The sequence below is a fragment of the Trypanosoma melophagium genome (assembly GCF_022059095.1).
Source record: "Trypanosoma melophagium isolate St. Kilda chromosome Unknown ctg30segment0, whole genome shotgun sequence".
Taxonomy (NCBI): domain Eukaryota; phylum Euglenozoa; class Kinetoplastea; order Trypanosomatida; family Trypanosomatidae; genus Trypanosoma; species Trypanosoma melophagium.
This window is the reverse complement of record NW_027125163.1, coordinates 37,018-64,087: the sequence shown is the minus strand read 5'-3', so window position 1 is coordinate 64,087 and position 27,070 is coordinate 37,018. Positions and strand designations below refer to the sequence as shown.

The window sequence follows — 27,070 nt, the reverse complement described above, 5'->3', positions numbered from 1 at the left end:
ATGGTGCCTACTCTGGTTGCACACGAAGAGGCGTTGCCTGTACCAGTTCAAAATGATACTGATCTCATGGTAACACGTCACCGTGTACACTTCGATGGCGATGTCTGGGGGCTGGTGTTGGAGCACAGACGTGCAGAGCTTGATCGGGCATTTGACGCGGATGTGTGTGATGCTGTCGGGATTCCTAGAGGCTCCGTTGTGGATGCTGATTATATTCTGGGTGGTTTGTCGGTTGAATTTGGTCTTCGTCATGCGTCGTCGCTTCGAAAGCGCGATGTGAATAAGTCCCTGGCTGCCTGCGAGTTCAAGGAGACATGGAAGCTGTACGAAGAATACCTGTCCATGGATCGTACGGATGGGAAGGCTGTCCCGCTGAGGGCGTCACAAGAGGCGTTGCCTGTGCCTGTTGAAATGGTGCCTACTCTGGTTGCACACGAAGAGGCGTTGCCTGTACCAGTTCAAAATGATACTGATCTCATGGTAACACGTCACCGTGTACACTTCGATGGCGATGTCTGGGGGCTGGTGTTGGAGCACAGACGTGCAGAGCTTGATCGGGCATTTGACGCGGATGTGTGTGATGCTGTCGGGATTCCTAGAGGCTCCGTTGTGGATGCTGATTATATTCTGGGTAGTTTGTCGGTTGAATTTGGTCTTCGTCATGCGTCGTCGCTTCGAAAGCGCGATGTGAATAAGTCCCTGGCTGCCTGCGAGTTCAAGGAGACATGGAAGCTGTACAAAGAATATCTGTCCATGGATCGTACGGATGGGAAGGCTGTCCCGCTGAGGGCGTCACAAGAGGCGTTGCCTGTGCCTGTTGAAATGGTGCCTACTCTGGTTGCACACGAAGAGGCGTTGCCTGTACCAGTTCAAAATGATACTGATCTCATGGTAACACGTCACCGTGTACACTTCGATGGCGATGTCTGGGGGCTGGTGTTGGAGCACAGACGTGCAGAGCTTGATCGGGCATTTGACGCGGATGTGTGTGATGCTGTCGGGATTCCTAGAGGCTCCGTTGTGGATGCTGATTATATTCTGGGTAGTTTGTCGGTTGAATTTGGTCTTCGTCATGCGTCGTCGCTTCGAAAGCGCGATGTGAATAAGTCCCTGGCTGCCTGCGAGTTCAAGGAGACATGGAAGCTGTACAAAGAATATCTGTCCATGGATCGTACGGATGGGAAGGCTGTCCCGCTGAGGGCGTCACAAGAGGCGTTGCCTGTGCCTGTTGAAATGGTGCCTACTCTGGTTGCACACGAAGAGGCGTTGCCTGTACCAGTTCAAAATGATACTGATCTCATGGTAACACGTCACCGTGTACGCTTCGATGGCGATGTCTGGGGGCTGGTGTTGGAGCACAGACGTGCAGAGCTTGATCGGGCATTTGACGCGGATGTGTGTGATGCTGTCGGGATTCCTAGAGGCTCCGTTGTGGATGCTGATTATATTCTGGGTAGTTTGTCGGTTGAATTTGGTCTTCGTCATGCGTCGTCGCTTCGAAAGCGCGATGTGAATAAGTCCCTGGCTGCCTGCGAGTTCAAGGAGACATGGAAGCTGTACAAAGAATACCTGTCCATGGATCGTACGGATGGGAAGGCTGTCCCGCTGAGGGCGTCACAAGAGGCGTTGCCTGTGCCTGTTGAAATGGTGCCTACTCTGGTTGCACACGAAGAGGCGTTGCCTGTACCAGTTCAAAATGATACTGATCTCATGGTAACACGTCACCGTGTACGCTTCGATGGCGATGTCTGGGGGCTGGTGTTGGAGCACAGACGTGCAGAGCTTGATCGGGCATTTGACGCGGATGTGTGTGATGCTGTCGGGATTCCTAGAGGCTCCGTTGTGGATGCTGATTATATTCTGGGTAGTTTGTCGGTTGAATTTGGTCTTCGTCATGCGTCGTCGCTTCGAAAGCGCGATGTGAATAAGTCCCTGGCTGCCTGCGAGTTCAAGGAGACATGGAAGCTGTACAAAGAATATCTGTCCATGGATCGTACGGATGGGAAGGCTGTCCCGCTGAGGGCGTCACAAGAGGCGTTGCCTGTGCCTGTTGAAATGGTGCCTACTCTGGTTGCACACGAAGAGGCGTTGCCTGTACCAGTTCAAAATGATACTGATCTCATGGTAACACGTCACCGTGTACACTTCGATGGCGATGTCTGGGGGCTGGTGTTGGAGCACAGACGTGCAGAGCTTGATCGGGCATTTGACGCGGATGTGTGTGATGCTGTCGGGATTCCTAGAGGCTCCGTTGTGGATGCTGATTATATTCTGGGTAGTTTGTCGGTTGAATTTGGTCTTCGTCATGCGTCGTCGCTTCGAAAGCGCGATGTGAATAAGTCCCTGGCTGCCTGCGAGTTCAAGGAGACATGGAAGCTGTACAAAGAATATCTGTCCATGGATCGTACGGATGGGAAGGCTGTCCCGCTGAGGGCGTCACAAGAGGCGTTGCCTGTGCCTGTTGAAATGGTGCCTACTCTGGTTGCACACGAAGAGGCGTTGCCTGTACCAGTTCAAAATGATACTGATCTCATGGTAACACGTCACCGTGTACACTTCGATGGCGATGTCTGGGGGCTGGTGTTGGAGCACAGACGTGCAGAGCTTGATCGGGCATTTGACGCGGATGTGTGTGATGCTGTCGGGATTCCTAGAGGCTCCGTTGTGGATGCTGATTATATTCTGGGTAGTTTGTCGGTTGAATTTGGTCTTCGTCATGCGTCGTCGCTTCGAAAGCGCGATGTGAATAAGTCCCTGGCTGCCTGCGAGTTCAAGGAGACATGGAAGCTGTACAAAGAATATCTGTCCATGGATCGTACGGATGGGAAGGCTGTCCCGCTGAGGGCGTCACAAGAGGCGTTGCCTGTGCCTGTTGAAATGGTGCCTACTCTGGTTGCACACGAAGAGGCGTTGCCTGTACCAGTTCAAAATGATACTGATCTCATGGTAACACGTCACCGTGTACACTTCGATGGCGATGTCTGGGGGCTGGTGTTGGAGCACAGACGTGCAGAGCTTGATCGGGCATTTGACGCGGATGTGTGTGATGCTGTCGGGATTCCTAGAGGCTCCGTTGTGGATGCTGATTATATTCTGGGTAGTTTGTCGGTTGAATTTGGTCTTCGTCATGCGTCGTCGCTTCGAAAGCGCGATGTGAATAAGTCCCTGGCTGCCTGCGAGTTCAAGGAGACATGGAAGCTGTACAAAGAATATCTGTCCATGGATCGTACGGATGGGAAGGCTGTCCCGCTGAGGGCGTCACAAGAGGCGTTGCCTGTGCCTGTTGAAATGGTGCCTACTCTGGTTGCACACGAAGAGGCGTTGCCTGTACCAGTTCAAAATGATACTGATCTCATGGTAACACGTCACCGTGTACACTTCGATGGCGATGTCTGGGGGCTGGTGTTGGAGCACAGACGTGCAGAGCTTGATCGGGCATTTGACGCGGATGTGTGTGATGCTGTCGGGATTCCTAGAGGCTCCGTTGTGGATGCTGATTATATTCTGGGTAGTTTGTCGGTTGAATTTGGTCTTCGTCATGCGTCGTCGCTTCGAAAGCGCGATGTGAATAAGTCCCTGGCTGCCTGCGAGTTCAAGGAGACATGGAAGCTGTACAAAGAATATCTGTCCATGGATCGTACGGATGGGAAGGCTGTCCCGCTGAGGGCGTCACAAGAGGCGTTGCCTGTGCCTGTTGAAATGGTGCCTACTCTGGTTGCACACGAAGAGGCGTTGCCTGTACCAGTTCAAAATGATACTGATCTCATGGTAACACGTCACCGTGTACACTTCGATGGCGATGTCTGGGGGCTGGTGTTGGAGCACAGACGTGCAGAGCTTGATCGGGCATTTGACGCGGATGTGTGTGATGCTGTCGGGATTCCTAGAGGCTCCGTTGTGGATGCTGATTATATTCTGGGTAGTTTGTCGGTTGAATTTGGTCTTCGTCATGCGTCGTCGCTTCGAAAGCGCGATGTGAATAAGTCCCTGGCTGCCTGCGAGTTCAAGGAGACATGGAAGCTGTACAAAGAATATCTGTCCATGGATCGTACGGATGGGAAGGCTGTCCCGCTGAGGGCGTCACAAGAGGCGTTGCCTGTGCCTGTTGAAATGGTGCCTACTCTGGTTGCACACGAAGAGGCGTTGCCTGTACCAGTTCAAAATGATACTGATCTCATGGTCACACGTCACCGTGTACGCTTCGATGGCGATGTCTGGGGGCTGGTGTTGGAGCACAGACGTGCAGAGCTTGATCGGGCATTTGACGCGGATGTGTGTGATGCTGTCGGGATTCCTAGAGGCTCCGTTGTGGATGCTGATTATATTCTGGGTAGTTTGTCGGTTGAATTTGGTCTTCGTCATGCGTCGTCGCTTCGAAAGCGCGATGTGAATAAGTCCCTGGCTGCCTGCGAGTTCAAGGAGACATGGAAGCTGTACGAAGAATACCTGTCCATGGATCGTACGGATGGGAAGGCTGTCCCGCTGAGGGCGTCACAAGAGGCGTTGCCTGTGCCTGTTGAAATGGTGCCTACTCTGGTTGCACACGAAGAGGCGTTGCCTGTTGAAAAGGTTCCCTCTTTTCTCGCACACGCGGAGGAGTTGGCAGTAAATTCTAATGATTGTTACTATCTGGTTGGGTTCCAAAAACAAGTGGGTGTATCTCCTGCAACTGCTGCCGTGTCTCCAAGGAAAGTAGAAAAGGAATTGTCTGTGTGTTTTTCTTCGAAGGATGAGCTTCCTGTGTTGTGTACCATGGAGGAAGGTGAGGCCGAGTGTCCTGCAACTGCTGCTGTGTCTCCAAGGAAAGTAGAAAAGGAATTGTCTGTGTGTTTTTCTTCGAAGGAGCAGCTTCCTGTATTACACACCTCAGAGATGGTTGAGGAAGTGCGTGCTGCTTCTGTTGTAGTGGTTCCACTACGTGCGTCGGAGATTATGTTGCCCAGAATTGTTGCCTCTGAGGAGCAGCTTCCTGTATTACACACCTCAGAGATGGTTGAGGAAGTGCGTGCTGCTTCTGTTGTAGTGGTTCCACTACGTGCGTCGGAGATTATGTTGCCCAGACTTGTTGCCTCTGAGGAGCAGCTTCCTGTATTACACACCTCAGAGATGGTTGAGGAAGTGCGTGCTGCTTCTGTTGTAGTGGTTCCACTACGTGCGTCGGAGATTATGTTGCCCAGACTTGTTGCCTCTGAGGAGCAGCTTCCTGTATTACACACCTCAGAGATGGTTGAGGAAGTGCGTGCTGCTTCTGTTGTAGTGGTTCCACTACGTGCGTCGGAGATTATGTTGCCCAGAATTGTTGCCTCTGAGGAGCAGCTTCCTGTATTACACACCTCAGAGATGGTTGAGGAAGTGCGTGCTGCTTCTGTTGTAGTGGTTCCACTACGTGCGTCGGAGATTATGTTGCCCAGACTTGTTGCCTCTGAGGAGCAGCTTCCTGTATTACACACCTCAGAGATGGTTGAGGAAGTGCGTGCTGCTTCTGTTGTAGTGGTTCCACTACGTGCGTCGGAGATTATGTTGCCCAGACTTGTTGCCTCTGAGGAGCAGCTTCCTGTATTACACACCTCAGAGATGGTTGAGGAAGTGCGTGCTGCTTCTGTTGTAGTGGTTCCACTACGTGCGTCGGAGATTATGTTGCCCAGACTTGTTGCCTCTGAGGAGCAGCTTCCTGTATTACACACCTCAGAGATGGTTGAGGAAGTGCGTGCTGCTTCTGTTGTAGTGGTTCCACTACGTGCGTCGGAGATTATGTTGCCCAGAATTGTTGCCTCTGAGGAGCAGCTTCCTGTATTACACACCTCAGAGATGGTTGAGGAAGTGCGTGCTGCGGTTAAGAAATTGGATATAGATTCTCTGAAAGCCGCTGGGAATGAGGTTGGCACAGCTGTTTCTGCGGAGCCAATGAATGTCTACAAACTTTATCGTGTTGGTTTTGTTGGTGCTGGGTGGAAGCGTATTGTGGATGAAAACCGTCACCGTTTGAACGAGTGCTTCCTCGCTGATGCCGCAGTTCGTGCCGATGTGATTCCCAAATCCATTGAGAACGTGACCTGTTCCGACTCTGGCGATGTGGTGGTGACGGCGTGGATAGAGCACCCTGGGCGGCTGGCGCAGAGCGATGTCTGCCGACTGCTGCACGGGGCGCCGTTCACGTCCATGTGGAGGCTCTACGACACGCCGACCGGCGGGGTGGGCGGGGCAGGCGCTGGGGCGATGATGACGACATTCCACCGCGTAGGGTTCGAGGGGGTAGACTGGCCGACGCGGGGGCGGGGGGAGGCGCTGCGGGCGGCCTTCGCGATGGACGTTGCGGAGGCCCTCTCCCTCCCCAGCACGGCGGTGCGGGTCGCAGGCCACGATACGGTGGCAGGAGGCAGGCAGCTCGTCTTCGACGTCCTCCTCGACCACCCGGCAGCACTTGCAGAGGTTGATATTGATCGAATACTCGCAGACACACCATTTGCCCGCGTGTGGGGTGTCTACAGGAACGCCAAAGCCCCCGTCATGCATAAGCTTCCACCACTACGGACGTCCTCGCGTAGGGTTTCCCAAGGGTATTACCGACAACAACGACAACAACAACATCAGCAACAGCAACAGCCCCATTGCTGCCCACATCATCTTTTCCAGTCCGGGGGAGAGTCCTCACATGGTACGCAACATCACTATCTGCAACCAACCTGTAGCTATCTGAACTATATGCGGGCTCGTGGTGGGGACCCCAAGCCGGCGCAGCATGCCAGGCCCTTTCAACTGCCCTACCGTGTTTCGCCACTGAGGAATCCCCTAAGAAATTCAGAAGTCCCCAGCAACACAGTCTCTGCACTTGTGCACATGCCCTCAGCGGGACACGAAGGACCAGAAGAAAGCCTGGTGGAGCCTCCGCCGCTGCGATTCACTCCACGTACACAGGAATGGCCACCTAAAACCGATTTTCAATTTCCCCGGGCACAACCAATGGCTCCAAGACAACAACACATGGTAGATCTTCGTGGAGTTGGCAACGCAATGCTGTTACGACGTCATAGGAAAAAAGAACAGAACAGTTCATAATGACTACTATGTACCGCCAGGCAAAATTGATCGGTGTGGATTGTTTTGGAATTTAATACTTGAAGACGAAGTATTTCTTCTTTTTTTCCTTTTTTTCCTCTTTTCCTTTTGTCCCTTTTCTCTTTTTATTTTTCTTTATGCGTGTTTGAATGTGATTGTGAATCCCCGCATCAATAGGTGCGGCGCTGGAGTTATATATAGTTGTACTGTACTCTTGCTAATGCTTGATAGCCGTGGATCGACTAAACTTTGCACACCAAAGAGGTCATATATGGTACTCTATCTCTTATGGTGTGTATATCTCTTCATATGTATAGTCTGTGAATTCATAATTGGAGTTTTATTCCTTTGTGCTGCTCTTTTTCCTTCAGTATTAGGTGTGGGGGTTCATATTAGCGGTTGTTATTTCCATCTGTTCCTAAAGGAGCTGGTTCTGAGATTCATCAGCTGCTATTTTCTCCCACCCACTACATTATTATGTACTTCCCCTTCTATTCTACAATATTTATTTATCTATCTATATATACATCTTTGTTGATATTTTGTTTGGCTTTTTTACTTCTTTTATTCCTGTATTGGACTCATTTTGAACCCCGTTTCCCTCCGAAGTTTCAATACCTTTCGTTTCCGTGTGTGTGTGTGTGTGTGTACCTGTGGGTTTTTTTTAACTGAATATGATCTTTCCCCTTGGACCTCTATGCTTGAGTCGTCTTTTTTCTCTTCCTGTACACGTTTTTGTTCACCCCACCAAGATGGTCTACTACTAAGCATACTCAATGGTTTCTGTCTTTTTTCCCTTTTCCTGTTTCAGTGTGTGTTGTCGGTCTCTGATTCTGTTGTTATTCCTCTTCGGGAGAGGGAGTGAGTGAGTAAGCGTGGAGGTGACTGAAAAATTGTGGAGATAAGTTATATACATATATATATATATATATATATATATATATATATATATATATATACTGTGTGTGTGTGTTTTTTTTTTTTTTTGTGTGGTGATCTCTTGCAACGTGCCACTCACTAAAGAAGTATGTGAACTGATTCATTTTTTCGTTTTGCTCACTTTCCACTCACTCACTCACTCACTGTTTCTGTTTTAATTCTCTCACTTAATTTGTTAAATACATTAAAGCGTTTCTTGGATGAGAAGGGGAAAGAATTTAATGTAAGAAGCAACAGAATCACCAAGAGAGGAGTACGACGGGGATGTAGAAGAAAACAAAAACAAAAAAACATCTGCTGGGGTGTGTTCGGCATTTTATTAAGGTATTTGTGGGCAAAAAAAAAAATTAGAGGTGTCGTTGAGCGATGAGGAGACATTTGTTTCTTTCTGTACTGCTGTACATACATTAATGTCTGATCTCTTATTGGTTTCGCTTCCTCGGATCTAGTGATTTTTTTTTTGTTTCACGCTCTTTGTTTGCTTTTTATCTCTCGTTCTTATTTGCGTCTCTTCTTGGAGGAGCCACACAGACCACGGGAGGAGGCCTTGTAAAAAACAACAACAACAACAAAGGAAAAATGTCACCAAAAGCAAGCAACAAAAAAAAAAAGAAGCGAAAATACCAATGGTTAAATGTGGAACATACGAGTGATATTGTATGGGAAAGAGATGATAAGAAGGGAATGAAATGAGTGAAGAAAGCACTTCAAAAATGAAAATAAAAGGAAAAGAAGGAATGTCAAAATGATGCATGCGAATGTGGTGTCAGGCCTTGAATGTTTGTAGATAGAGATTGTCAGTCTCGTTTTTTTTTTTTTTTGAACAAATTTGCACATTCACACTTTTTTTTTTAGAACAGTAGGTATTAATCACTGTAGTTCTCTGTGACATCTATGCATGGGTATATGAATATATCTGTCTTTGCACAAATAAGATGTGTTGAAGCTTTTTTTTTAATGCACATTGAGTATACAGGGGTGCGTTGCAACTGGTCTGCATATATTTATATTCGTAATTAAGTTTTTTTTTTTGGGCGTGAGACTGTGTATCATTCATTTTTTCTTTAAATATCTTTTTATGATAAAAACGAAACTCGTGTTTTTCTTTTGCGACACTTTCATCATTTTTGACTTTCTTCCCGTATTCCTAGAAAAATTTCCTTTATTCTATTGGATGCCACACGACGTGAGGGGGGCGCGGTCATGTGTATCCTTTTTGTCAACACACTCAGAAAGAAAAAGACAAATATGTATCATAACCATTCTGTTCTTAGCGAGTTCCACACTCAGCGCAAACAACCCAAAATCTCTATTAATACCCCATAAGAGCTTAGAAATAAATTTTTTTTTTCTAAATTGTATCACTTTCATCCTCATGTTGTAGCCTCAACAAATATTATTGAGTAAGGTAGGGGTTTCTTCTTTTTGGTGTCGGGTTGGAAGTTGCGAGACATTGTGAAACAACACTTTGTTTTATGTGTTCTAATATACCAGTCCTTTCTTTTCTTTTTTTTACCTTTGTGCATTGACAGCTAGAATAATAATAATAATAATAAAAGTGATAATACTAAAAGGGCAGATTATGAGTACATCAGTGTTGCAGAAGACACTCACTGAGGCGGAGGCCCCTTCTACAGTGGTGAGTGTCGTTGCGGCTATTGCAGAGGCGTGCCGGGCAATATCAGCGGATCTTCGCACCGACACAGTAGTGGCTGCACAGAGTAGTAATAGCTTTGGGGATGAGGTGCTCTCCGTTGATGTGATGGCGGAGCGGCATATCGCTACGAAGCTGTGCGACTGCTCGGCTGTTGCCACAATTGTGTCGGAGGAGCGGCCAGTGCTCACACCAACGCCAAACGCGGGGAGTGGGTTGTACACCGTCTCTTATGACCCGCTAGACGGCAGTAGTATTATCGCCACAAACTTTTCTGTCGGCTCGATCTTCGCAGTGTGGCCGGGCCGATCACCAATTGGACTGCAGGTACGAGACATGGTGGCGAGTGTTGTCTCTCTCTACGGTCCCCGTACGGTGCTTTTTGTGGCATTCAGTCCTACTGCTAATACTACAAGTACTACTTCTGTGGGTACTGTTTTGCGGTTTTATTTGCATGGCAACACTTGGACTCCTCTGCGAGATAGTGTACCCCGCCAAATCAGCAAGAAAGCCACAATATTCGCCCCAGGAAATCTTCGTGCGTCACTGGAATTACCGTGGTATCGTGATATCGTCTTGGCATACATGAATGAGAAAGCCACACTTCGCTATACAGGTGGAATGGTACCGGACGTCTGCCAAATTGTGGTAAAGGGCGATGGCGTTTACATGACGCCTGCTACCCCGAACCATAAAATGAAGTTGCGACTGATCTTCGAGGCGGCGCCGATGACCTTCCTCGTGGTGTGCGCTGGTGGTCGTGCAACAACGGGACACACAGATATGATGGAAGTGCGGGTCGATGAGGTGGAGCAGCGAACAGCTATTGCACTCGGTAGCAGTTGGGATGTGAAGCGATATGAGCGTATGTGTCGCTACCACAGCAACAGTTCCAACAGCATTACGAACAAGGATAGGAATAATAGTGATAACCATGGGAGCAAACTATAGGTTTTTGAAACACCTTCACGAGTGAACCAACGTTTCTGGTGATGGTGCAAGAGGTGTGTGAAAAGACAATAACGGATAGGTATTGTTTTTGTCTTGTTCTTATTGCTTGTGATACAATGCTTTGTAAAATTTCCAGAGTAATGAGAAAAAAAGTTAGGAAGTTTCTGTGTTGTATTCTTTTTTTTTTTCTGAAAGTGTTGCAGATTGATGTAACGCACACCCACACACGCAAAGGAAAAAAAAATAACGACGAGAGCTATGTACTGCTGTAGCAGATCCTGAAGTTGAAGCGTGGTTTTTGACAGTTCTTTTTTTTCTCTGTATTTACACCTTCTCTTTTGCTTAAAAAATTCTCCCCTCAATAAAAATAAAATGAAACTTGGAAAACAAGAAAGAAACACCAAACCAATCAACAGGGAATGGAGAACACAGCGTCGGGGTTGTCAAAAGAAGCCCCTCGGCGGACCATTGAGGAGGTGCTTACTGGCGCAATGTGGGTCGCAAACCTCACAGACCCCGCACTCTGTCTTGACCGGCTGAATGAGACGTTCAATGATGTTATCTTCAGCTGTGTCGAGGAGGGGGAGGAAGACGTGGAAGAGGAGCGTGTTGGTCGGCTTAGAACGGCTGCTGACCGCCTGCGAGAAGAAAGAGCGAAGGAGGACCTACGTCGCGCGTTGCTTGATCTACAGGATAACACATATGTGGATGATGAAATGGGTGGAGACAGATATAGCGGTGCAGGAACAGAAGAGAAGGAGGAGGCTGAATACGACGATGATGAAGTCTTCTCAGAGGAGTCCCATCTTATGGATGATGAAGAGTTTTTGTCTTGGATTCACCGTAACGACACACAGCGTCGAGATGAGAGAACAGGTGTCGTAGAGAGTACAGATGATGTTGCTCCTGCCAGTGGTTTGGAACTCGATTTGCACCGTGTTGGTCTAGGGGAGGAAGACAAACAAATGACGGAGGACTTGCTGCCGGAGCGACTTAAAGCTATTGAAATTAGGGAGAAACGACCCGGTCTTGGTTCGAGAATGCTACCTCATGGATACTCATATAAAATACCGCTTGAATACGAGGCTTTTTGGATTTTGAGACAACTACGTAGTGCGGGTCAACCATTAGCGCATAATACGCGTATTTGCGCTATTGCAACAAGACCTTTGGCAGAAGTAGCAGACGAACCAGTGGTAGTTGCAATTGGGTATGCATTACGTAAAATGACACAGGAATATCTTGAACCTGCACATCTGATGCTATACCACCAAACCGCTTTGCATCCTCTGCTGTGTGCATTGTTAGAGGCTTCTCCACTATTGGAGTCAGCAGATAGTACATTACCTGTTGCATCTTATGCGTACAGCACTGAAACAGGAAGAAGACAACGTCCCTATGTATCTGACCGCTACGTTGGTTTCGGCGCATTGAGTGATCGTTCCATCGGAGATGGTGATCCCGCGTGGAAACGACCAGACGGAGGGGAAAACGATTTTACACAGCGCAAACCGTGCTTCATTGAATTGGGAAGATTGTTACTACGTATTTTGGAACTTGATGTACTTTGTCATCGATTGGAGTGTCAGCGTCAACAACTTCTTTTGAAATTAAAGGACCACCCGGAGTCTAGTGTACAAGATCAACGTGTAGCACTAGATCGCCTTGTATTTGAAAGTGGAATTGAAGCTGATTTTTGGCAGACTTTCACCGGATTTCTTACCGCGGGACACGGGAGAGGTCCGACCCAAATGGTAAAAGCACTTGGACTGGAGGATGCATTTGAAGAATATACCATTACTGGACTACAGTACCAGGAGAATCTTCTTGCCAATGCACCAATTCATGTTTGTCAGTCACCCCAATCAATACCATTAATGGTGTGGGCAGAGCAGGTAGGTAAGACTGCACGTACTCCACGTTCTGGTGAATCTGTGTTATCACTTTTTAATCAGGCTATTGTAGAACAATTTTCAAAGTTACCTGTTCTCCGTAAGCGACTTTTCGACCTTTTCTGTGCGGAAGGTGATCTCATTGTTACATACAAGCAATGGAAACGTAGGGATGATGTATACCCTTTGGCGACATTCTTTGTTGAACATCCTCGACATTACCTGGATTTCCTAGAACGTGAACGACAAGGGAGGGTAGGACTCTACTATGTTCTAAATGAAGATTTGATACGGCGTGAAATGAATCTGCGTCAGTTATATGATCGATCCCCTGAAGATGAATGGTCATTAGAACGTGAACGTGCAACGGAATTGTTGTTACTACGACTTGTTGATGGACTTATCCCAAAGGTAAAGGTAGAACTTTCTCAATTCGCACAGCTTTGTGTGCAAACTCAGAGTATGGAACGCTTAGGTGTTATGTGCGCAAATGGACCGTATGAGGCCACACGGTTATGTCTTGAGTCATACGATAGTGATGCACTTGTATGGGAGCCTGAATGGAATGTTGTTGAAGCCCTCCCACTAGAGCGAATTCGTGGTTGTGGAAAAAAACCCTTAGCACGTGTATGTGCTGCTTACCGTGGTGACAATGGAGTGACATATTTGAGTTTTATTGATGAAACGGGTTCTTTTATTGCTTCCACACGTTGGGCGGATTGTGCATTAAACTCTGAGGTTGGACGAGCTGCTGATTTACAGCAAAATATTCATCTTGAGAAACTCTTCGCACGTTGTAATCCAAGTGTAATTGCTGTTGGTGCATTTAATATGGAATCACTCTCACTAATGCGATCTATGCAACGTTTTGTACGGGAGCGTGTATACTCGGCATTCCATGTGCACATTCCTGTAGTGTGGGCACCTGTGGAAGTAGCACGGTTATGCAGTGCGACTACATACGCTGATCTTGAAACTCCTGAAGCAGATTATCTCACCCGAACATCTTTGGCACTCGCACGGTATGTACAGGATCCTCTTAGCTCTATTTGTCTGCTATTTGATAAGGAGCGTACTGCACTTCGTCTCTCTCTTGGTGCTACAGTATTCTCAACTAGTGAACAGGAGGAACAATTATATACGCGACTATGTTGGGAGATGAGTTTCTGGGTTACAGCATGTGGTGTTTGGATAGATGAATGCGTTACTAGACCAAACAGTATTGCTTCATTGCAGTTTGTAGCAGGATTTGGTCCATCAAAAGCACGTAAACTCTACCAACTGCTGACATCACAATCTACAAATAGTCGAGAGGAGTGCAGTCGTACAATTACGGAGTATTTTGGTAAGTTTGTTTCTCAAAATGCGGCATGTAGCTTACGTATAGGACCCCAAAGTGACGGAGGTGTTACTGGTACTGATAAAGTTTTTTCTTCCCATTGGCATCTTCTTGATCAAACACTTATACCTAAAGAGTGGTATACTGCTGCTGCATTTATTGCGAGGACGGCATTAAAAAATGCATCACCAAGATTAGTTGCTTTATCAGATTTTATGCAACTTGAGGTGGATGAGAGACGAGATCGCATAGATCGTCATGCACACCAACAAGATATGATTATTGCCATTCGCAAAGAGGGTCGTCCTGAATGGAGTTCAATATTGGGTGAACGTGAAGTAGAATTTATACAAGAGGAGATGATAGCAGCTGGTCAATCTTTCATGCAACGCCAATATCGACGTTTATCAAACAGAGAACTGATGATGTACATCACCGGTATCATTTACTGTTCACGCCGAGACGCGTCCCTTTCGAATCGTTCAGTAGATACACAGTCGCTATTTATTTATGAGGGTGATTACATATCGGGAACAGTGCAAGGAGTACGTGGTGGTGGAATAGTACCAGGAATTCGTGTGGCAACATCATGTGGATTGGGAGCTTTTATTTCTGCTGATGATATTGATGATGAATCGATGAAACAGGAGGTGCTAATGCATGAACGTTCTCTGCGCGAAACTAGTGGTACACTAGAACGTTCTTCCCTTTCCTCAACGTGGCTGCGTCGTGGCGCATCCATTCAAGGTATTGTAATCAGTTGTAACTGGGATCGCTGTGAGCTACGTCTGCGGTGGTGCCGACCTCGCGAAACATCACCTAGTAGTAGCAACAAAAATATCAAGAGAGAACTTGGTATTGATAAAGATAATGAGGGGGATAGTGACCAAAATTATGTGTCCTATGACACATTAATAAATGACGCGGCAAGTAGCGCAAATTCCCTCCGTACGGTTTATATGAATATGGAAGCACGTGTCTTCGCGACTAAAATATCCCGCCATCCACTTTTCCGTGATACTTCAAGTGCTACAGCATTATCATACCTGCACGACAAGAAGATTGGGGAGGTAATCCTACGACCGGCTACGGGTTTTCGCAATAAGGCGATTGCGGTGGTGAAGATTGGAGAGCGATCGATGTGCAATTGGCTCATCAGTGAAGAGCGTCGACCGACTGGCGCTATTTATTACCGTCTGAAGGACAAAGTATCGGGCCGCCGGGTGGAGTTTGGCGACGTGGATGAGTTCCTGAACGGCTTTATTGGCCCAATGGTGGGACTCGTGCAGGGAATCCGCGAACACCGTCGCTTTGTTTCGAGTGCCCGCGAGGTGCACGACGCGCTGGACGCACAACGGCGTGGCGGTCTTGGCTTCGCGTACGTCTTCGCTGAAGTTGGACAACAGGCGCGACCGCCGTTTTACCGCGTCTTCACACGCGGTGGCAACACTGAGCGGAACTTCTACTTGCACATTGATGATAGCAGCATCTACGTTCGTGTCCCCATTCGCGGTAGCGGCGGCAGGGGCGGGGTGGAGCTTAAATGGGTGAGGTGCCGCAATGCGGAGCATGTGAGCGAGCTCGTGAAGGGCCTCGCGCGACCTCGCTAGAAGTACGCTGTGGTTTAAGAGGGAAGGAAAGGGGGAATGAAAAAAGGTGAGAAAGAAAAATGCTGATTAATGTTTATTTGCCACCTAATTGTGTATGCGTGTTTATCTGTTGTATGTCTATATATATATATATATATATATATATATGAGGGGGGGAGTAAGCCGACTTGCGTGGGGGACATTGGTAGGCTGTGTGTCCTCTGCTTCTGTTCTCCATGAGGAAGTGCTCTCTTTTTTGTATGTTTGGTTGTTTCCTCTATTTGTGGTTAAGAACAAAAAAAAAGAAGAAAGGAAGAAAAAGAGATATCATTCTCTGCAGAGCAAAAAAAAAGTAATAAAAGAAACAAACAAAACGCATCGAAGTGAGATGAAACTCTTTAGACGATACACACGTAGAGAAAGATGAGAAATATTCAGATAGACACGTGTACACACTCCCATGGTTACGTATAATGTGTCTGGGTATTTACCTATACGTATAAAAACTGGTGGAGTAATGAGAAAAATGTTCATCTTTTACCCCTAAAATCAACAAGAAAGAAGATGAACAACAAACAAACAAACAACAGTGGTGGCAGTAACATGCATAATAAGAATAAATGGAGTTTAGTGAAGTAATAACCATGTTGAGAATGACCATATATATATTTTTCTGTTCCACTTTCTCATATTGTTTTCCTCTTTTCTTTTTCTTTTTGGTATTAATGAATGAGATAAACTGACATTAATACAGAAGAAAGTGGTTTAAGGAGACTAAAAATATAAAAAAACAAAACTAAACAAGAAGTACACCCAAAAAGGTCTAAAGAACGCTGCTAATCAAAGGCAAGATAGCAACACTGATTTGAACAGGTGAGATAGTAGTAAAGAAAAAAAAAAAAATAGGTTGTTTTTCTTTTTCTCTCTTCCTCTTTTTTTTTCCTTGTTCTTCTCCCGTTGTTTCTTTTTTTGCTCTCCTTCTTGAAGTGAAGGTTTATTATTATTATTATTATTATTATTATTATTATTATTATTATTATTATTATTATTATTATTATTATTATTATTATTATTAATTAATTAATTTATTTATTTATTTATTATTCCTATCCTTGGTTCACCCGTTCATTCTTCCTCCTTGTTTATATATCTCTGTATTTCGTTCTGGGCTTCTGTGTCTGCGTGTGCGTTTACTACAAATGGGACGGAGACGGGCGCAGTTTATTACAGCGAGGCTTGCGCGTCAGTACCCTGAGCAGCACAAAAGTATTATGCGGGATGTGGAGCGTTTAGAACGTGAGGCGCGGGGCGGAACTTCGTGTGAGTCGCGGCTGCCAGCATCTGCGAGGGCGTTGTTGCGTGTGTTGCGTGTGCACTCTGAACTGCGGCCTTACATTGCACAGGGGAGTCCTGCGTGTGTTCCTGCTGTTCTGGGGAGAATAGGCACCCGTGTTGAACGGAACAGAAGCAGCAGCAGCAGCAACAATAACAATAACAACGATGTTGATTATAATAGTCAGGATGAGGATGACGATCTTGTACTGCTGAACTTTGTCTCTGTTCTCGAATCAGCAGGGACATTCAGTGATGCGATGATGGAGGGACTCAGCAAGAACCTCTCAGCATGCGTATCGTTGATATTCACACACAATGTAGCGATCGCTCATCTCGCAGGAACGCTCATTGGTACGACAGTGCGGTTGGCCTCTGACGGTGAGAAGCTTGCGGTACGGCTGCTCAGCGGTGAAGATTTTTGGCGTCAGTTCGACAATCTCTTCTTTATCGATGAGCTGGAGACAGAGATGCGTGTACACACACTTGGTGTTCTCTCCGTGTGTCTTATGTTGCTGCGCTCGTGCTGTGGTGTTCATCATGCAGGGTGTGGCCCAGTCATTTCGCGATTGCAAAAATTGTGCTCATACGCTAGTGTGCGGAATGATGAGAAGGTAAGGAATGAGTTGCTGCTTCTGCTTGTTGTACTCCGCTCTAATGTGGAGGAAGCGAATCCCTGCGTGGATAAATGCCTTAACGTACTGACGGCCCCCATTGTTGATAGTACCAATACCAATACCAACAGTTGTGACACCGACACTGATAGCAATAATAGTGACCATGGAATCGAGAGGGAGATTGATAGTGATAAGGAGAAGAAGGAAATGAGGAGGGTGTTACGGACGTTTAGCGAGGCGTTGGCGGGTGTAGGCGGTGATGAAATTCCCACGGTAGCAATTACAAAGGCAATTGAATCACTGCAGAAAGATCAATTTGACACTTCAGCGCGACTGCGGGACCTTCACACGATTGCACGACTTTTCTTTCGTACCTCAGCACCAGTAGGTGTGGCAGCAGCTTTACTCTTGTTATTACCAGGTGCTCTCAAGGGCGTTTTTGCAGCTGCCAGCGGTGTGGATGAGAATGTAAGTGCATACGCCTGTAGCATTCTTGCAGCTGCGATTGATGGTGATGGAGTGACAGCATGGGTAACGACCGAGGAGCGAAGTTATCAAGGGAAGCAACGACATCAGAAGAGTCGAAGGGATGAGCAACACGAAAAAAATGCTTGTAACTATCAACAGTACCAATATGAGGGTTTTGATCCATCATATTATCAAAAATGCTTGGTAGAGGACTTTTTTAGACTTGGAGGTGTTGTGCTTTTGGAAGATTTGCTCACGGATTACAGTAACGGGGTTGTGATGGCAGCAGTGAGACTGCTACAATCTCTTTTGCGTTTCTCAAGCGATGCATATAACGTTATATTGGCGTCAAGATGTATTGATAATTTATGTGGCGCTTTAGAGAGTATCAGTCAAGATGAGGGTGTCTCTGCTGTGATACAGCGTTCCGATGGTAAAGCCTTGTTGCTGCTTGCACTTAATACATTTACATTGCTGGATGCTGAGGCAATACGACTAGTCCCAGAAAATGCTCTCAGTTGCATGGGAACCATTGCAACAGAAGCAAAGGAAAATACTGGAATACTTGCTGCTGCAATTCGTGTCCTTTCACTACTTGCAGCAGTGTACCCAATGGCAGCCACCTTAGTGTTAGACTATGAGTATATACACACTGTTCTTACACTCGGTATTAATGATAACCTTAGTGAATTGGATGCTATTTTCATTATTGGCTCTTTTGATATAATGTCTTCTATTGTTTCCAGAGAATCTTCCTGTGTTACTTTTGAATGGATTGAGACACTGATGCTAGCTTCAAGGCGGGTGCAGGACTGGGAAGAGAGTGTCCCCGGTTATGCCCGTGCATTCTGGGGTGTCGTACTAGAGACAGTTAAGGCTTCTGATGATGGAATTGCGTATTTATTCGAAGATGAGGAATTTGTAGAATTATTGCTTAGCGCCTTGACACGATGCTGTTCACAGTTGTTGCCGGTAAACATATTGAAAAAAACCAAGGTCAATAACATATCTGATGGTTTTTCCGAAGATGACCAACGTAGACGAGCATTTGAATTGCTTCCAGTGTTAGTAAATCTGATGAGACACATGCCATTGCTTCAACATCGACAGAATCTATCTGAATGTTATATTCTTGAAGCTGTCTCACTTTTAATTACTGCCCGAGATGGAAATGTCTCACCTGATCTTATAGTTGACGTGGTGCTTTCTGTTATTGACAATGATTTACTATGGAATGTCGCACTCGATATTCTTTCTAGTGCTTCTCCACATGTTGTAACGAGTTTGTTGGAAAGGGTGGAGTCTTTCCATACGGATGTAGAGACGGTATCATCAAAATTAGTTCCCCAAGAGAATGTAGAACCAACAGTCGAAGGTGGAGGAGAAGTATTAGCATCAGTAGACACAGATAACGATGCACCCCAGCAACGGGAGGAGGAGAAGGAGGTCCCGGCAAATAATTTTGAATTAAAGGATTTCTATGTAATGCTTGCCTTGTTGAGCGCTTTGTTGGATTGCAGTGCAGCCGCACGGACCCCTGCAACTCTTGAGGCAATTACTAAACTCGTAAAGATGGCACTCCAGTCACCTAGGGATTCTCTAATGCAGTCATCATTATATGCATGTATACTGCGGTCATTAGGTGGAGTGATGCACATAGGGAATGATAATCTGAGAGAGGCAACTCAACAGTTCTGCTCTGAAGAGCAAATTGTTGAGATACTTTCTCAACATCTGGAGTCACTGGAAAAGGATAATAGTGAAAGGAAGTCTGATGTTTTGTACAATGTATTGGAAAAATTACAAGAATTAAACAATATTTCATCGTCGTCTTTAGCGTTACGTGAAAACGTTTTCTTTGAGTTTACTATGGATCATCTGTTTAGAGACTGTGGGGATCCAATATGCCGTTCGATTTTCATTGCTCTCTGTGAAAATAGTGTTTTTTTACATCGTATGCTGGAAACCCAAGAGGAGGCTTACCGGGCTTCTTTGAGTACTGTTTCCTTATATGATAGTAGTAGTGGTAATAATAATAATAATAATAATAATAATAATAATAATAATAATAATAATAATAATAATAATAATAATAATAATAATAATAATAATAATAATACTGTTGATGGTGCAGTGGAAGGTGACGTAATCTCACACTTTGATAAAGAAGAAAAGTGAGATAAAATGGGAAGCAAAAAGTACTTGTGATGTTCACGAGATACTTGGAATGCAGAGGATTCTGTCTAGCGAAACGGCAAGAAAAACAACAACAACAACAAAAAAGATAGAATCAATCGAAAAAATATTTTGTTTTTCTTTTTTTCTTGGATCGCGTAATGGATGAGATTGAGGCAATAGTGAAAAAAAAAACAGGAGAGGCAGAATATGTGTGGAATTGGGTTAAATTGAACGATTTCATCTTTGTTTCCTATTTCTATTTTTACTATCCATTAAAGTGAGAAGGTTGTGGTGTACTTCCGAAAAATAAATGACACTCTCAGCCTCTTTAGAGCACCCGAGTTGCTTTCCTGTTATGAGCTTTTTGCAAGTACCAGGTAAGATGTCCCAACCATTGTGGCTTATGATGGGAACTGCCTTTCTCTTTCGGACGGCGCATACTATAGGTGGAAACAGGCGGTTTTTGCTCTCAGCGAAGCACACCTTTGCACCATGGGAGTATCTTGGAAGTCCTGATAAGCTAAAAATACCAGAGGCGTATCGCAAGACGAGATTCGTTATTGGACGATTGTACCTGACAGACAGCAAAGGTAAGGCGATGGCCACCAGCGCAGCGGAGCTACAGTTAGTGGCGCTTCATCCAACACTTGATGTTGCGCTGCTGGCTTTACGGGCATCATCATCATCATTGCCGCAATCCCCATCCGCTGGTGAATTGCAGGAGTCCGAGTCTACTAATATCCACTTGGCGGTGGAGCGGCGGGCGGCGCTGACGGGTGGTGGTCTCACGCTCTCCTCCTCGGACCCGCAAAAAGGCGATGTCTGTGTTGTGCGGGGCTACGGCGGGGCCGGGCCGCTCGGCCTCTTGGACACCACCGATCCGGAATTGCTGCAGCGACTGCCAGCGGCGCAGCGTGATGATCTTCTCGCCGCACTGAAGTGTGTGGAGGGGCAGCAAGTCGCGGCCACGGTGAAGGTGGAGGTGCTGCACGCAAGTGGGATATGCCGCGCTACACACGGGTGCTGCTATCACGGTATGTCAGGTGGACCACTGCTTGTGAATGAGGAAACGTGCGGCGGTATTTTGTACGGAAGACACGCAGAGCACACGGCACATCTCGGGTATACACCCGTGTATAGCTTTAGTGAATGGCTCTGTCATGCTACAAAAGGTAAGTAGAGAAGTCAATTGTGATTCTTTCCTCAGAGAGAATCGCTGGTAATGTCTCATTTTCTTATTTTTTTTTTTCCCTATTCTTCTCTTTCTTTCTCTCCCTTTCTTGTAGTTGTTTCATGACCACATATTGTGCATCTCCACAATTTCCTCTTTGTTTTCTGTGCTCATTTTTTTTTCCTTTCTGTTTCTAATTTGTTTTCATTTTTTTTTTCATATATGTGTTTCTGTGTGCACAATGAATTCGTGCAGGTTTCATAGGAATTTGGTAGTGTGTCACGTTCAGGTCAATGTCTGAGGAACATCCTGTCAAAGTGCAGCGAACAGAGTCTGGCGCAAAGACTGTTACCACGCGTGAGTTTCTGCAAACAAGTGTGGCAGAAGGTCCGTTCAGTGTTCTCGACAGCGCCATGCGGAACGGCACGCGTGTCTTTATTCAGTCCCGCTTCAACAAGTCCCTCGTCGCTACTGTGGTCGCGTTCGACAAGCATTTCAATCTTGTTCTCCGTGATGTAGTGGAACTCACGATGATTAACAATGAGCAGAAGGAGCGGTCCATTCGCAATATGTTCCTTCGCGGTGGGTCCGTGGTTTTCATCGTTAAACTTCCACAAAATGCAGCATAGCGACATCTAGAAATGAAGGTTATGTTACTCACGGAAGAAGAAGAAAGAAACAAAGAGATACAGTTCTGCTGCACCTTCTTTAATATAAACGCGAGAACAACATAAGTGAAATGCATCTCACCTTGGTTTCTTTTTTTTTTCTGGTATCCTGTTGAATTGAATTTCCTCTTCATATTTTCCTCTTTTCTTTTTTTCTTTCTCTGCTCTACACATGTGTAGCATCTAAGGGTTAAAAGTTTAATATGCGCCGTCTCTTTCACATCTTGGCATTGGTGCTTCTCCTGAGTAGCACTAGTATCTTGGCCTGGCCCGAACAAACCTGTAACCACGGGGATATTGAGAAGAAACGCGGCAGTATCACAGTTATTGATGTGAGGTAGGGATGCTTACACAAGTAGCGTGCAGTGCATATATATTTTTTTTTCGGATTTTTATTTCCAGAATTTCCAATTTATTTTTCAGGGTGAAACCTAGGTACCATGTTTTCAATTAATCAGGGTATATAATGAGTTTTTAGGATGAAATGGGGAAAATTAAAAAGTAGGGAAGACGATGGGGTTCTGGTATTTGACTTCGTCTTTGTTTATACTTCTTTGAATATGTGTATGCCTGTATCGGTATGTGGTATGCACTATTGGCAAGGATTTATATATCTATATAAATAATGACTAAGAAAACAACAAAAAAAATAGTTAGCAGAAAACTCTTATTGACTTTATTTTCGATTTACGAATAATGTCTTACTACCATTTGAACATAAAGTTGGAATTAGCTATGTGGTTCGTAAAATTTATGTTGTTGGTTTATTGTTTACCTTTCTTTTTAAAAATTTCTCTCTTCTTCTTTATGTCTCTGTCTTTTCCTTAACTCTTCCTGTTAGAGTTTTTTTCACGTTGCCACCCCTAGCCCTAAATTCCTTCATGCCATTTGTGTGTGCAGAATGTGGTAACAGCATCTCTAGTATAACGTGCCGTGGATGCGTTAAACCACCAGTTGGTGAACTGCCAGCGGAAGTATGGAAACAATCAGCACCAACTCAGATCCCGCCACCATTACAACGGCAGCGACACGATAGGGTCGATACTCCACAAAGAAGAGTCATTACTAGCAGGATAGCTTCCTATGGTTCACCTAAGAGAGGTGTATACGATAAAAGCAGTACACATTTCTATAGCAATCCTCTGTCATCAACTACACTACCCTCACTGCAGGCCCCTACGAATAGAAATATTCAGAAATCAGAAACGAAATCTCTTCCTGCAGTTGTATATAAGAAGAGGTCCCCATTTGATACAATGAAATTGTCTGGAAATGGACATCTTCCGCCAATTACAGAGAGAGAGATTGAAGATAGGGTTTCCAATGACGTAGAAATCACAGTTCATTGTATACAGTTTGAAGGTGATTTATGGGAAGCCGTACTGCCACAGAAAGAAAAGGAACTACATGATGCTTTGGCGCTGGACGTATCTAATACTCTGCGTTTTCCTTGCGTTGCATCAGTCAGTGTTGCAAACACTTATGGGGGATTTTTGGCGTACTGCAGCGTTCAGCACTCAAAATATTTTAGTGGAGAATATGTAGATCGATGCCTCAACAGCTATCACTACCCTGCAACCCGAAAAATTTATCAGAGCACACGGCTCCCACACGCATTGTGTCCTCCAGCGTTCGAACACAACTGCTATGAAAAGGATGCATATATACAGGAAAGCCACGGCGGAATGTGCAACCCTAATGTGAAAACTCAAACCATCCCAATTTCACCACAAACAGTTCCACAGGGGTTCAAAAAAAGTGACTTCTCTCTTACTACTGTGGCTTCTACAACAGAACTATACAAAAGCCCAATAAAAACAAATACATCAAGACAGTCTTTGGATAGGTCTCCGTACCGAAGTCAGGAATATCATACTGCTCGCACATCCCATGAACAACCTCATACTCCTATCAACAGTAGAACGGAATCAGGGTTGCCTGAGGTATCTGGGAAGTTAAATACGTTAAACATGCATTCTGCGAGTTTCCAAACACAAGTTGATATACCACATCAAACCCCTTCAGATAAAATAGATAAAATATCCCAGGAAATAGTACTGGATTATTCTAATCAGAATGCCTCGGGGTCTAACAAGACTGCCCTTGACAAAACTAGTATACCAACAAAAACATCTTACGAAAACCCACTTAACGACACAGGAAGTATTCATAGAGACGAGATGTCCAAACCTTCATCTAAAAAAATATTAGAACAACAAACCTTGACAATGAAAAGCGGTACAAAAAATTCAAATCCGGTGGGATTCAACATAATACCAAATGATGAGCGTTCAATAACACATTGCTCTGTGACATCATTACTCCCACGTGAAGCAGAAACAATTGAGAACCGCAGCATTACCTCAAATCATCCGGATTTCACTTCGAAACCTAATGAAGACCGATCAATGAAACAGAGCTATGTGACCCTTTTGCCGGCATATCACGAAATGAATATTGGGGCCCCCAGGATAATTTCGAATTCTGTGGGACGGAGTTCGAGGCCAGATGATGAAATCCCTGTAAGATATTGGTCCCTATCTTCGCTACCACCAAATGAGACAATGATGGCCGACAACCGCAGTGTGAACTCGTATCCCGTGCAAGCACGTCTGCAGCAAGATGATGAACGCTCGCTGGCCCGAGAGTCTTTTGCTTCGCTACCACCACGTGAGACAATGATGGCCGACAACCGCAGTGTGAACTCGTATCCCGTGCAAGCACGTCTGCAGCAAGATGATGAACGCTCGCTGGCCCGAGGGTCTTTTGCTTCGCTACCACCACGTGAGACAATGATGGCCGACAACCGCAGTGTGAACTCGTATCCCGTGCAAGCACGTCTGCAGCAAGATGATGAACGCTCGCTGGCCCGAGGGTCTTTTGCTTCGCTACCACCACGTGAGACAATGATGGCCGACAACCGCAGTGTGAACTCGTATCCCGTGCAAGCACGTCTGCAGCAAGATGATGAACGCTCGCTGGCCCGAGAGTCTTTTGCTTCGCTACCACCACGTGAGACAATGATGGCCGACAACCGCAGTGTGAACTCGTATCCCGTGCAAGCACGTCTGCAGCAAGATGATGAACGCTCGCTGGCCCGAGGGTCTTTTGCTTCGCTACCACCACGTGAGACAATGATGGCCGACAACCGCAGTGTGAACTCGTATCCCGTGCAAGCACGTCTGCAGCAAGATGATGAACGCTCGCTGGCCCGAGAGTCTTTTGCTTCGCCACCACCACGTGAGACAATGATGGCCGACAACCGCAGTGTGAACTCGTATCCCGTGCAAGCACGTCTGCAGCAAGATGATGAACGCTCGCTGGCCCGAGGGTCTTTTGCTTCGCTACCACCACGTGAGACAATGATGGCCGACAACCGCAGTGTGAACTCGTATCCCGTGCAAGCACGTCTGCAGCAAGATGATGAACGCTCGCTGGCCCGAGGGTCTTTTGCTTCGCTACCACCACGTGAGACAATGATGGCCGACAACCGCAGTGTGAACTCGTATCCTGTGCAAGCACGTCTGCAGCAAGATGATGAACGCTCGCTGGCCCGAGGGTCTTTTGCTTCGCTACCACCACGTGAGACAATGATGGCCGACAACCGCAGTGTGAACTCGTATCCCGTGCAAGCACGTCTGCAGCAAGATGATGAACGCTCGCTGGCCCGAGAGTCTTTTGCTTCGCTACCACCACGTGAGACAATGATGGCCGACAACCGCAGTGTGAACTCGTATCCCGTACAGGGTCGTCAGGAAAGTAGTTCTGTATCTTTTTTGCGTCCTTATCAGGGAATGAAAATTACTGATCATGGGATGCTTTTGAATTCTGTGAAACAGAGTGGAAAGCCAGATGATGAGGGTGCATCCTCTCGTGGTTCTATTTCTTCAGCACCTTTTTGTGAGATGACTGTGGTAGGATTCCGAAATGAATCTTTGGATCCTGTAAATCGTGAAGTTGTTTTTGGTGATGATTGTATTGGTGTTTTTAATAATGATGCTGATGTGGATGATTGGAGTCTTCCTCGTCGTGTTTCTCCTGCAAAAGGTAATGCAAATCCTGCGATAGTGAAGTATTATGATAATGATGCTGATGTGGATGATTGGAGTCTTCCTCGTCGTACTGTTACTGTGAGTAGATCAGCTAGAAGTTTATTTTCTACAAGGGAGGATAATAATAATAATAATAATAATAATAATAATAATAATAATAATAATGGGCTTGAACCTCTTCACGCATCTGTGGTAAGAGAAAAAAGTGATGATGATGCTTTGTTGGGTTCTGTTGGCCAAGACATAGATGTGTCTGATATGTGTCTTCCTTGTATTCATGCTTCTTCTTCAAAATCACCGCATGAATCACCACCGGATGTCTCCGTTCTTTCAAGAAGAACAAGTTCTTCTGAGTCTGTCTTAACTGGGGATACCCCTTCTAAAGAAATGGAAAAGGATAAAGCCGTTGTATCTGTTGGTGGGAATGGCTGGATGGTTTCTACAGTGCCTTTGCTTACTGATGATACTGACCCTACGGAACGGTGGCTGAATGTTTCGGCTGTGCAACAGGTAGACGATAGTGCCAGAAGGATTTCAAGAGTTGCAGCACGTGGCAGAACAGGTACGGAGTGCCGCCAGCCGCTTCCGGATGACGATGCGGGTTTGATGAGGGATCAGGGGCAGTTGTTGCCGGATAAATCCCCAAAGGAGTTAATGCTAAGCTTTGTAGAAAGTGAAAATCACATGCAGACTACCAAAGATAGTCCAGGCGAGAGCACGATCGTTGTAAATAATGAAGTGGCGCCTTCAGTGGAACCAAAAGTAGCACAGCCAATGGAGGTAGTGGACAAGGAAAGAGAAAAAGAAAATGAGGAACAACAAGTAAGTAGTGTGGGGCTGTACCGCTCTGATCATTCTGCTACATCTGGCGTGCCAGAGGAGTCATATTGTATCGAGGTGTGTGAAGTGAGCGTGTCCAACTCATCAGACGCGTCTGGTACAGATATTTGGGTCCCTGAAGGGAGGTTGGCTAACCTTTCACGGCTAATGCGGGATTTAGATGAGGCAGATCGATTGCTTCGGCAGCCGGTGAAGCTGTTACAGAATTTACGCGCACTAAAAACTGACTGTGGTTGGATTGGACGTTAACACTATGCGCTGGCAAGTGAGTAGGATAATGAATGAAAAGGAAAGAAAAAAATGTGGTTAAATCCTATTTTCTTG

General features: G+C 45.9%; 7 protein-coding genes across 7 annotated transcripts; all 7 read left to right on the top strand.

Annotated features, from left to right (window-relative positions):
* Positions 1–7,056, top strand: LSM04_005232 (uncharacterized protein; the record flags this gene model as incomplete). The annotated part of the gene is made up of 2 exons (XM_067333626.1): positions 1–1,920; positions 1,966–7,056. 2 exons carry the CDS (start codon positions 1–3, stop codon positions 7,054–7,056), a joined length of 7,011 nt encoding a protein of 2,336 aa, XP_067189481.1.
* A 2,521-nt stretch (positions 7,057–9,577) lies between these two features.
* LSM04_002723 (Fructose-1-6-bisphosphatase class I) lies at positions 9,578–10,600 on the top strand (the record flags this gene model as incomplete). Its single annotated transcript, XM_067333625.1, has 1 exon — positions 9,578–10,600. One exon carries the CDS (start codon positions 9,578–9,580, stop codon positions 10,598–10,600), a length of 1,023 nt encoding a protein of 340 aa, XP_067189421.1.
* A 419-nt stretch (positions 10,601–11,019) lies between these two features.
* Positions 11,020–15,441, top strand: LSM04_002002 (Transcription elongation factor Spt6; the record flags this gene model as incomplete). Its single annotated transcript, XM_067333624.1, has 1 exon — positions 11,020–15,441. The coding sequence occupies one exon, from the start codon at positions 11,020–11,022 to the stop codon at positions 15,439–15,441; it is 4,422 nt and encodes a 1,473-aa protein (XP_067189404.1).
* Positions 15,442–16,619: 1,178 nt separating this feature from the next.
* On the top strand, positions 16,620–20,084 carry LSM04_005815 (uncharacterized protein; the record flags this gene model as incomplete). Its single annotated transcript, XM_067333623.1, has 2 exons — positions 16,620–19,854; positions 20,056–20,084. The coding sequence occupies 2 exons, from the start codon at positions 16,620–16,622 to the stop codon at positions 20,082–20,084; spliced, it is 3,264 nt and encodes a 1,087-aa protein (XP_067189492.1).
* A 313-nt stretch (positions 20,085–20,397) lies between these two features.
* Positions 20,398–21,195, top strand: LSM04_002840 (uncharacterized protein; the record flags this gene model as incomplete). The annotated part of the gene is made up of 1 exon (XM_067333622.1): positions 20,398–21,195. One exon carries the CDS (start codon positions 20,398–20,400, stop codon positions 21,193–21,195), a length of 798 nt encoding a protein of 265 aa, XP_067189428.1.
* Positions 21,196–21,479: 284 nt separating this feature from the next.
* Positions 21,480–21,815, top strand: LSM04_005781 (LSM domain; the record flags this gene model as incomplete). Its single annotated transcript, XM_067333621.1, has 1 exon — positions 21,480–21,815. One exon carries the CDS (start codon positions 21,480–21,482, stop codon positions 21,813–21,815), a length of 336 nt encoding a protein of 111 aa, XP_067189490.1.
* Positions 21,816–22,735: 920 nt separating this feature from the next.
* LSM04_004841 (uncharacterized protein) lies at positions 22,736–26,995 on the top strand (the record flags this gene model as incomplete). Its single annotated transcript, XM_067333620.1, has 1 exon — positions 22,736–26,995. One exon carries the CDS (start codon positions 22,736–22,738, stop codon positions 26,993–26,995), a length of 4,260 nt encoding a protein of 1,419 aa, XP_067189471.1.
* Positions 26,996–27,070: the final 75 nt, after the last annotated feature.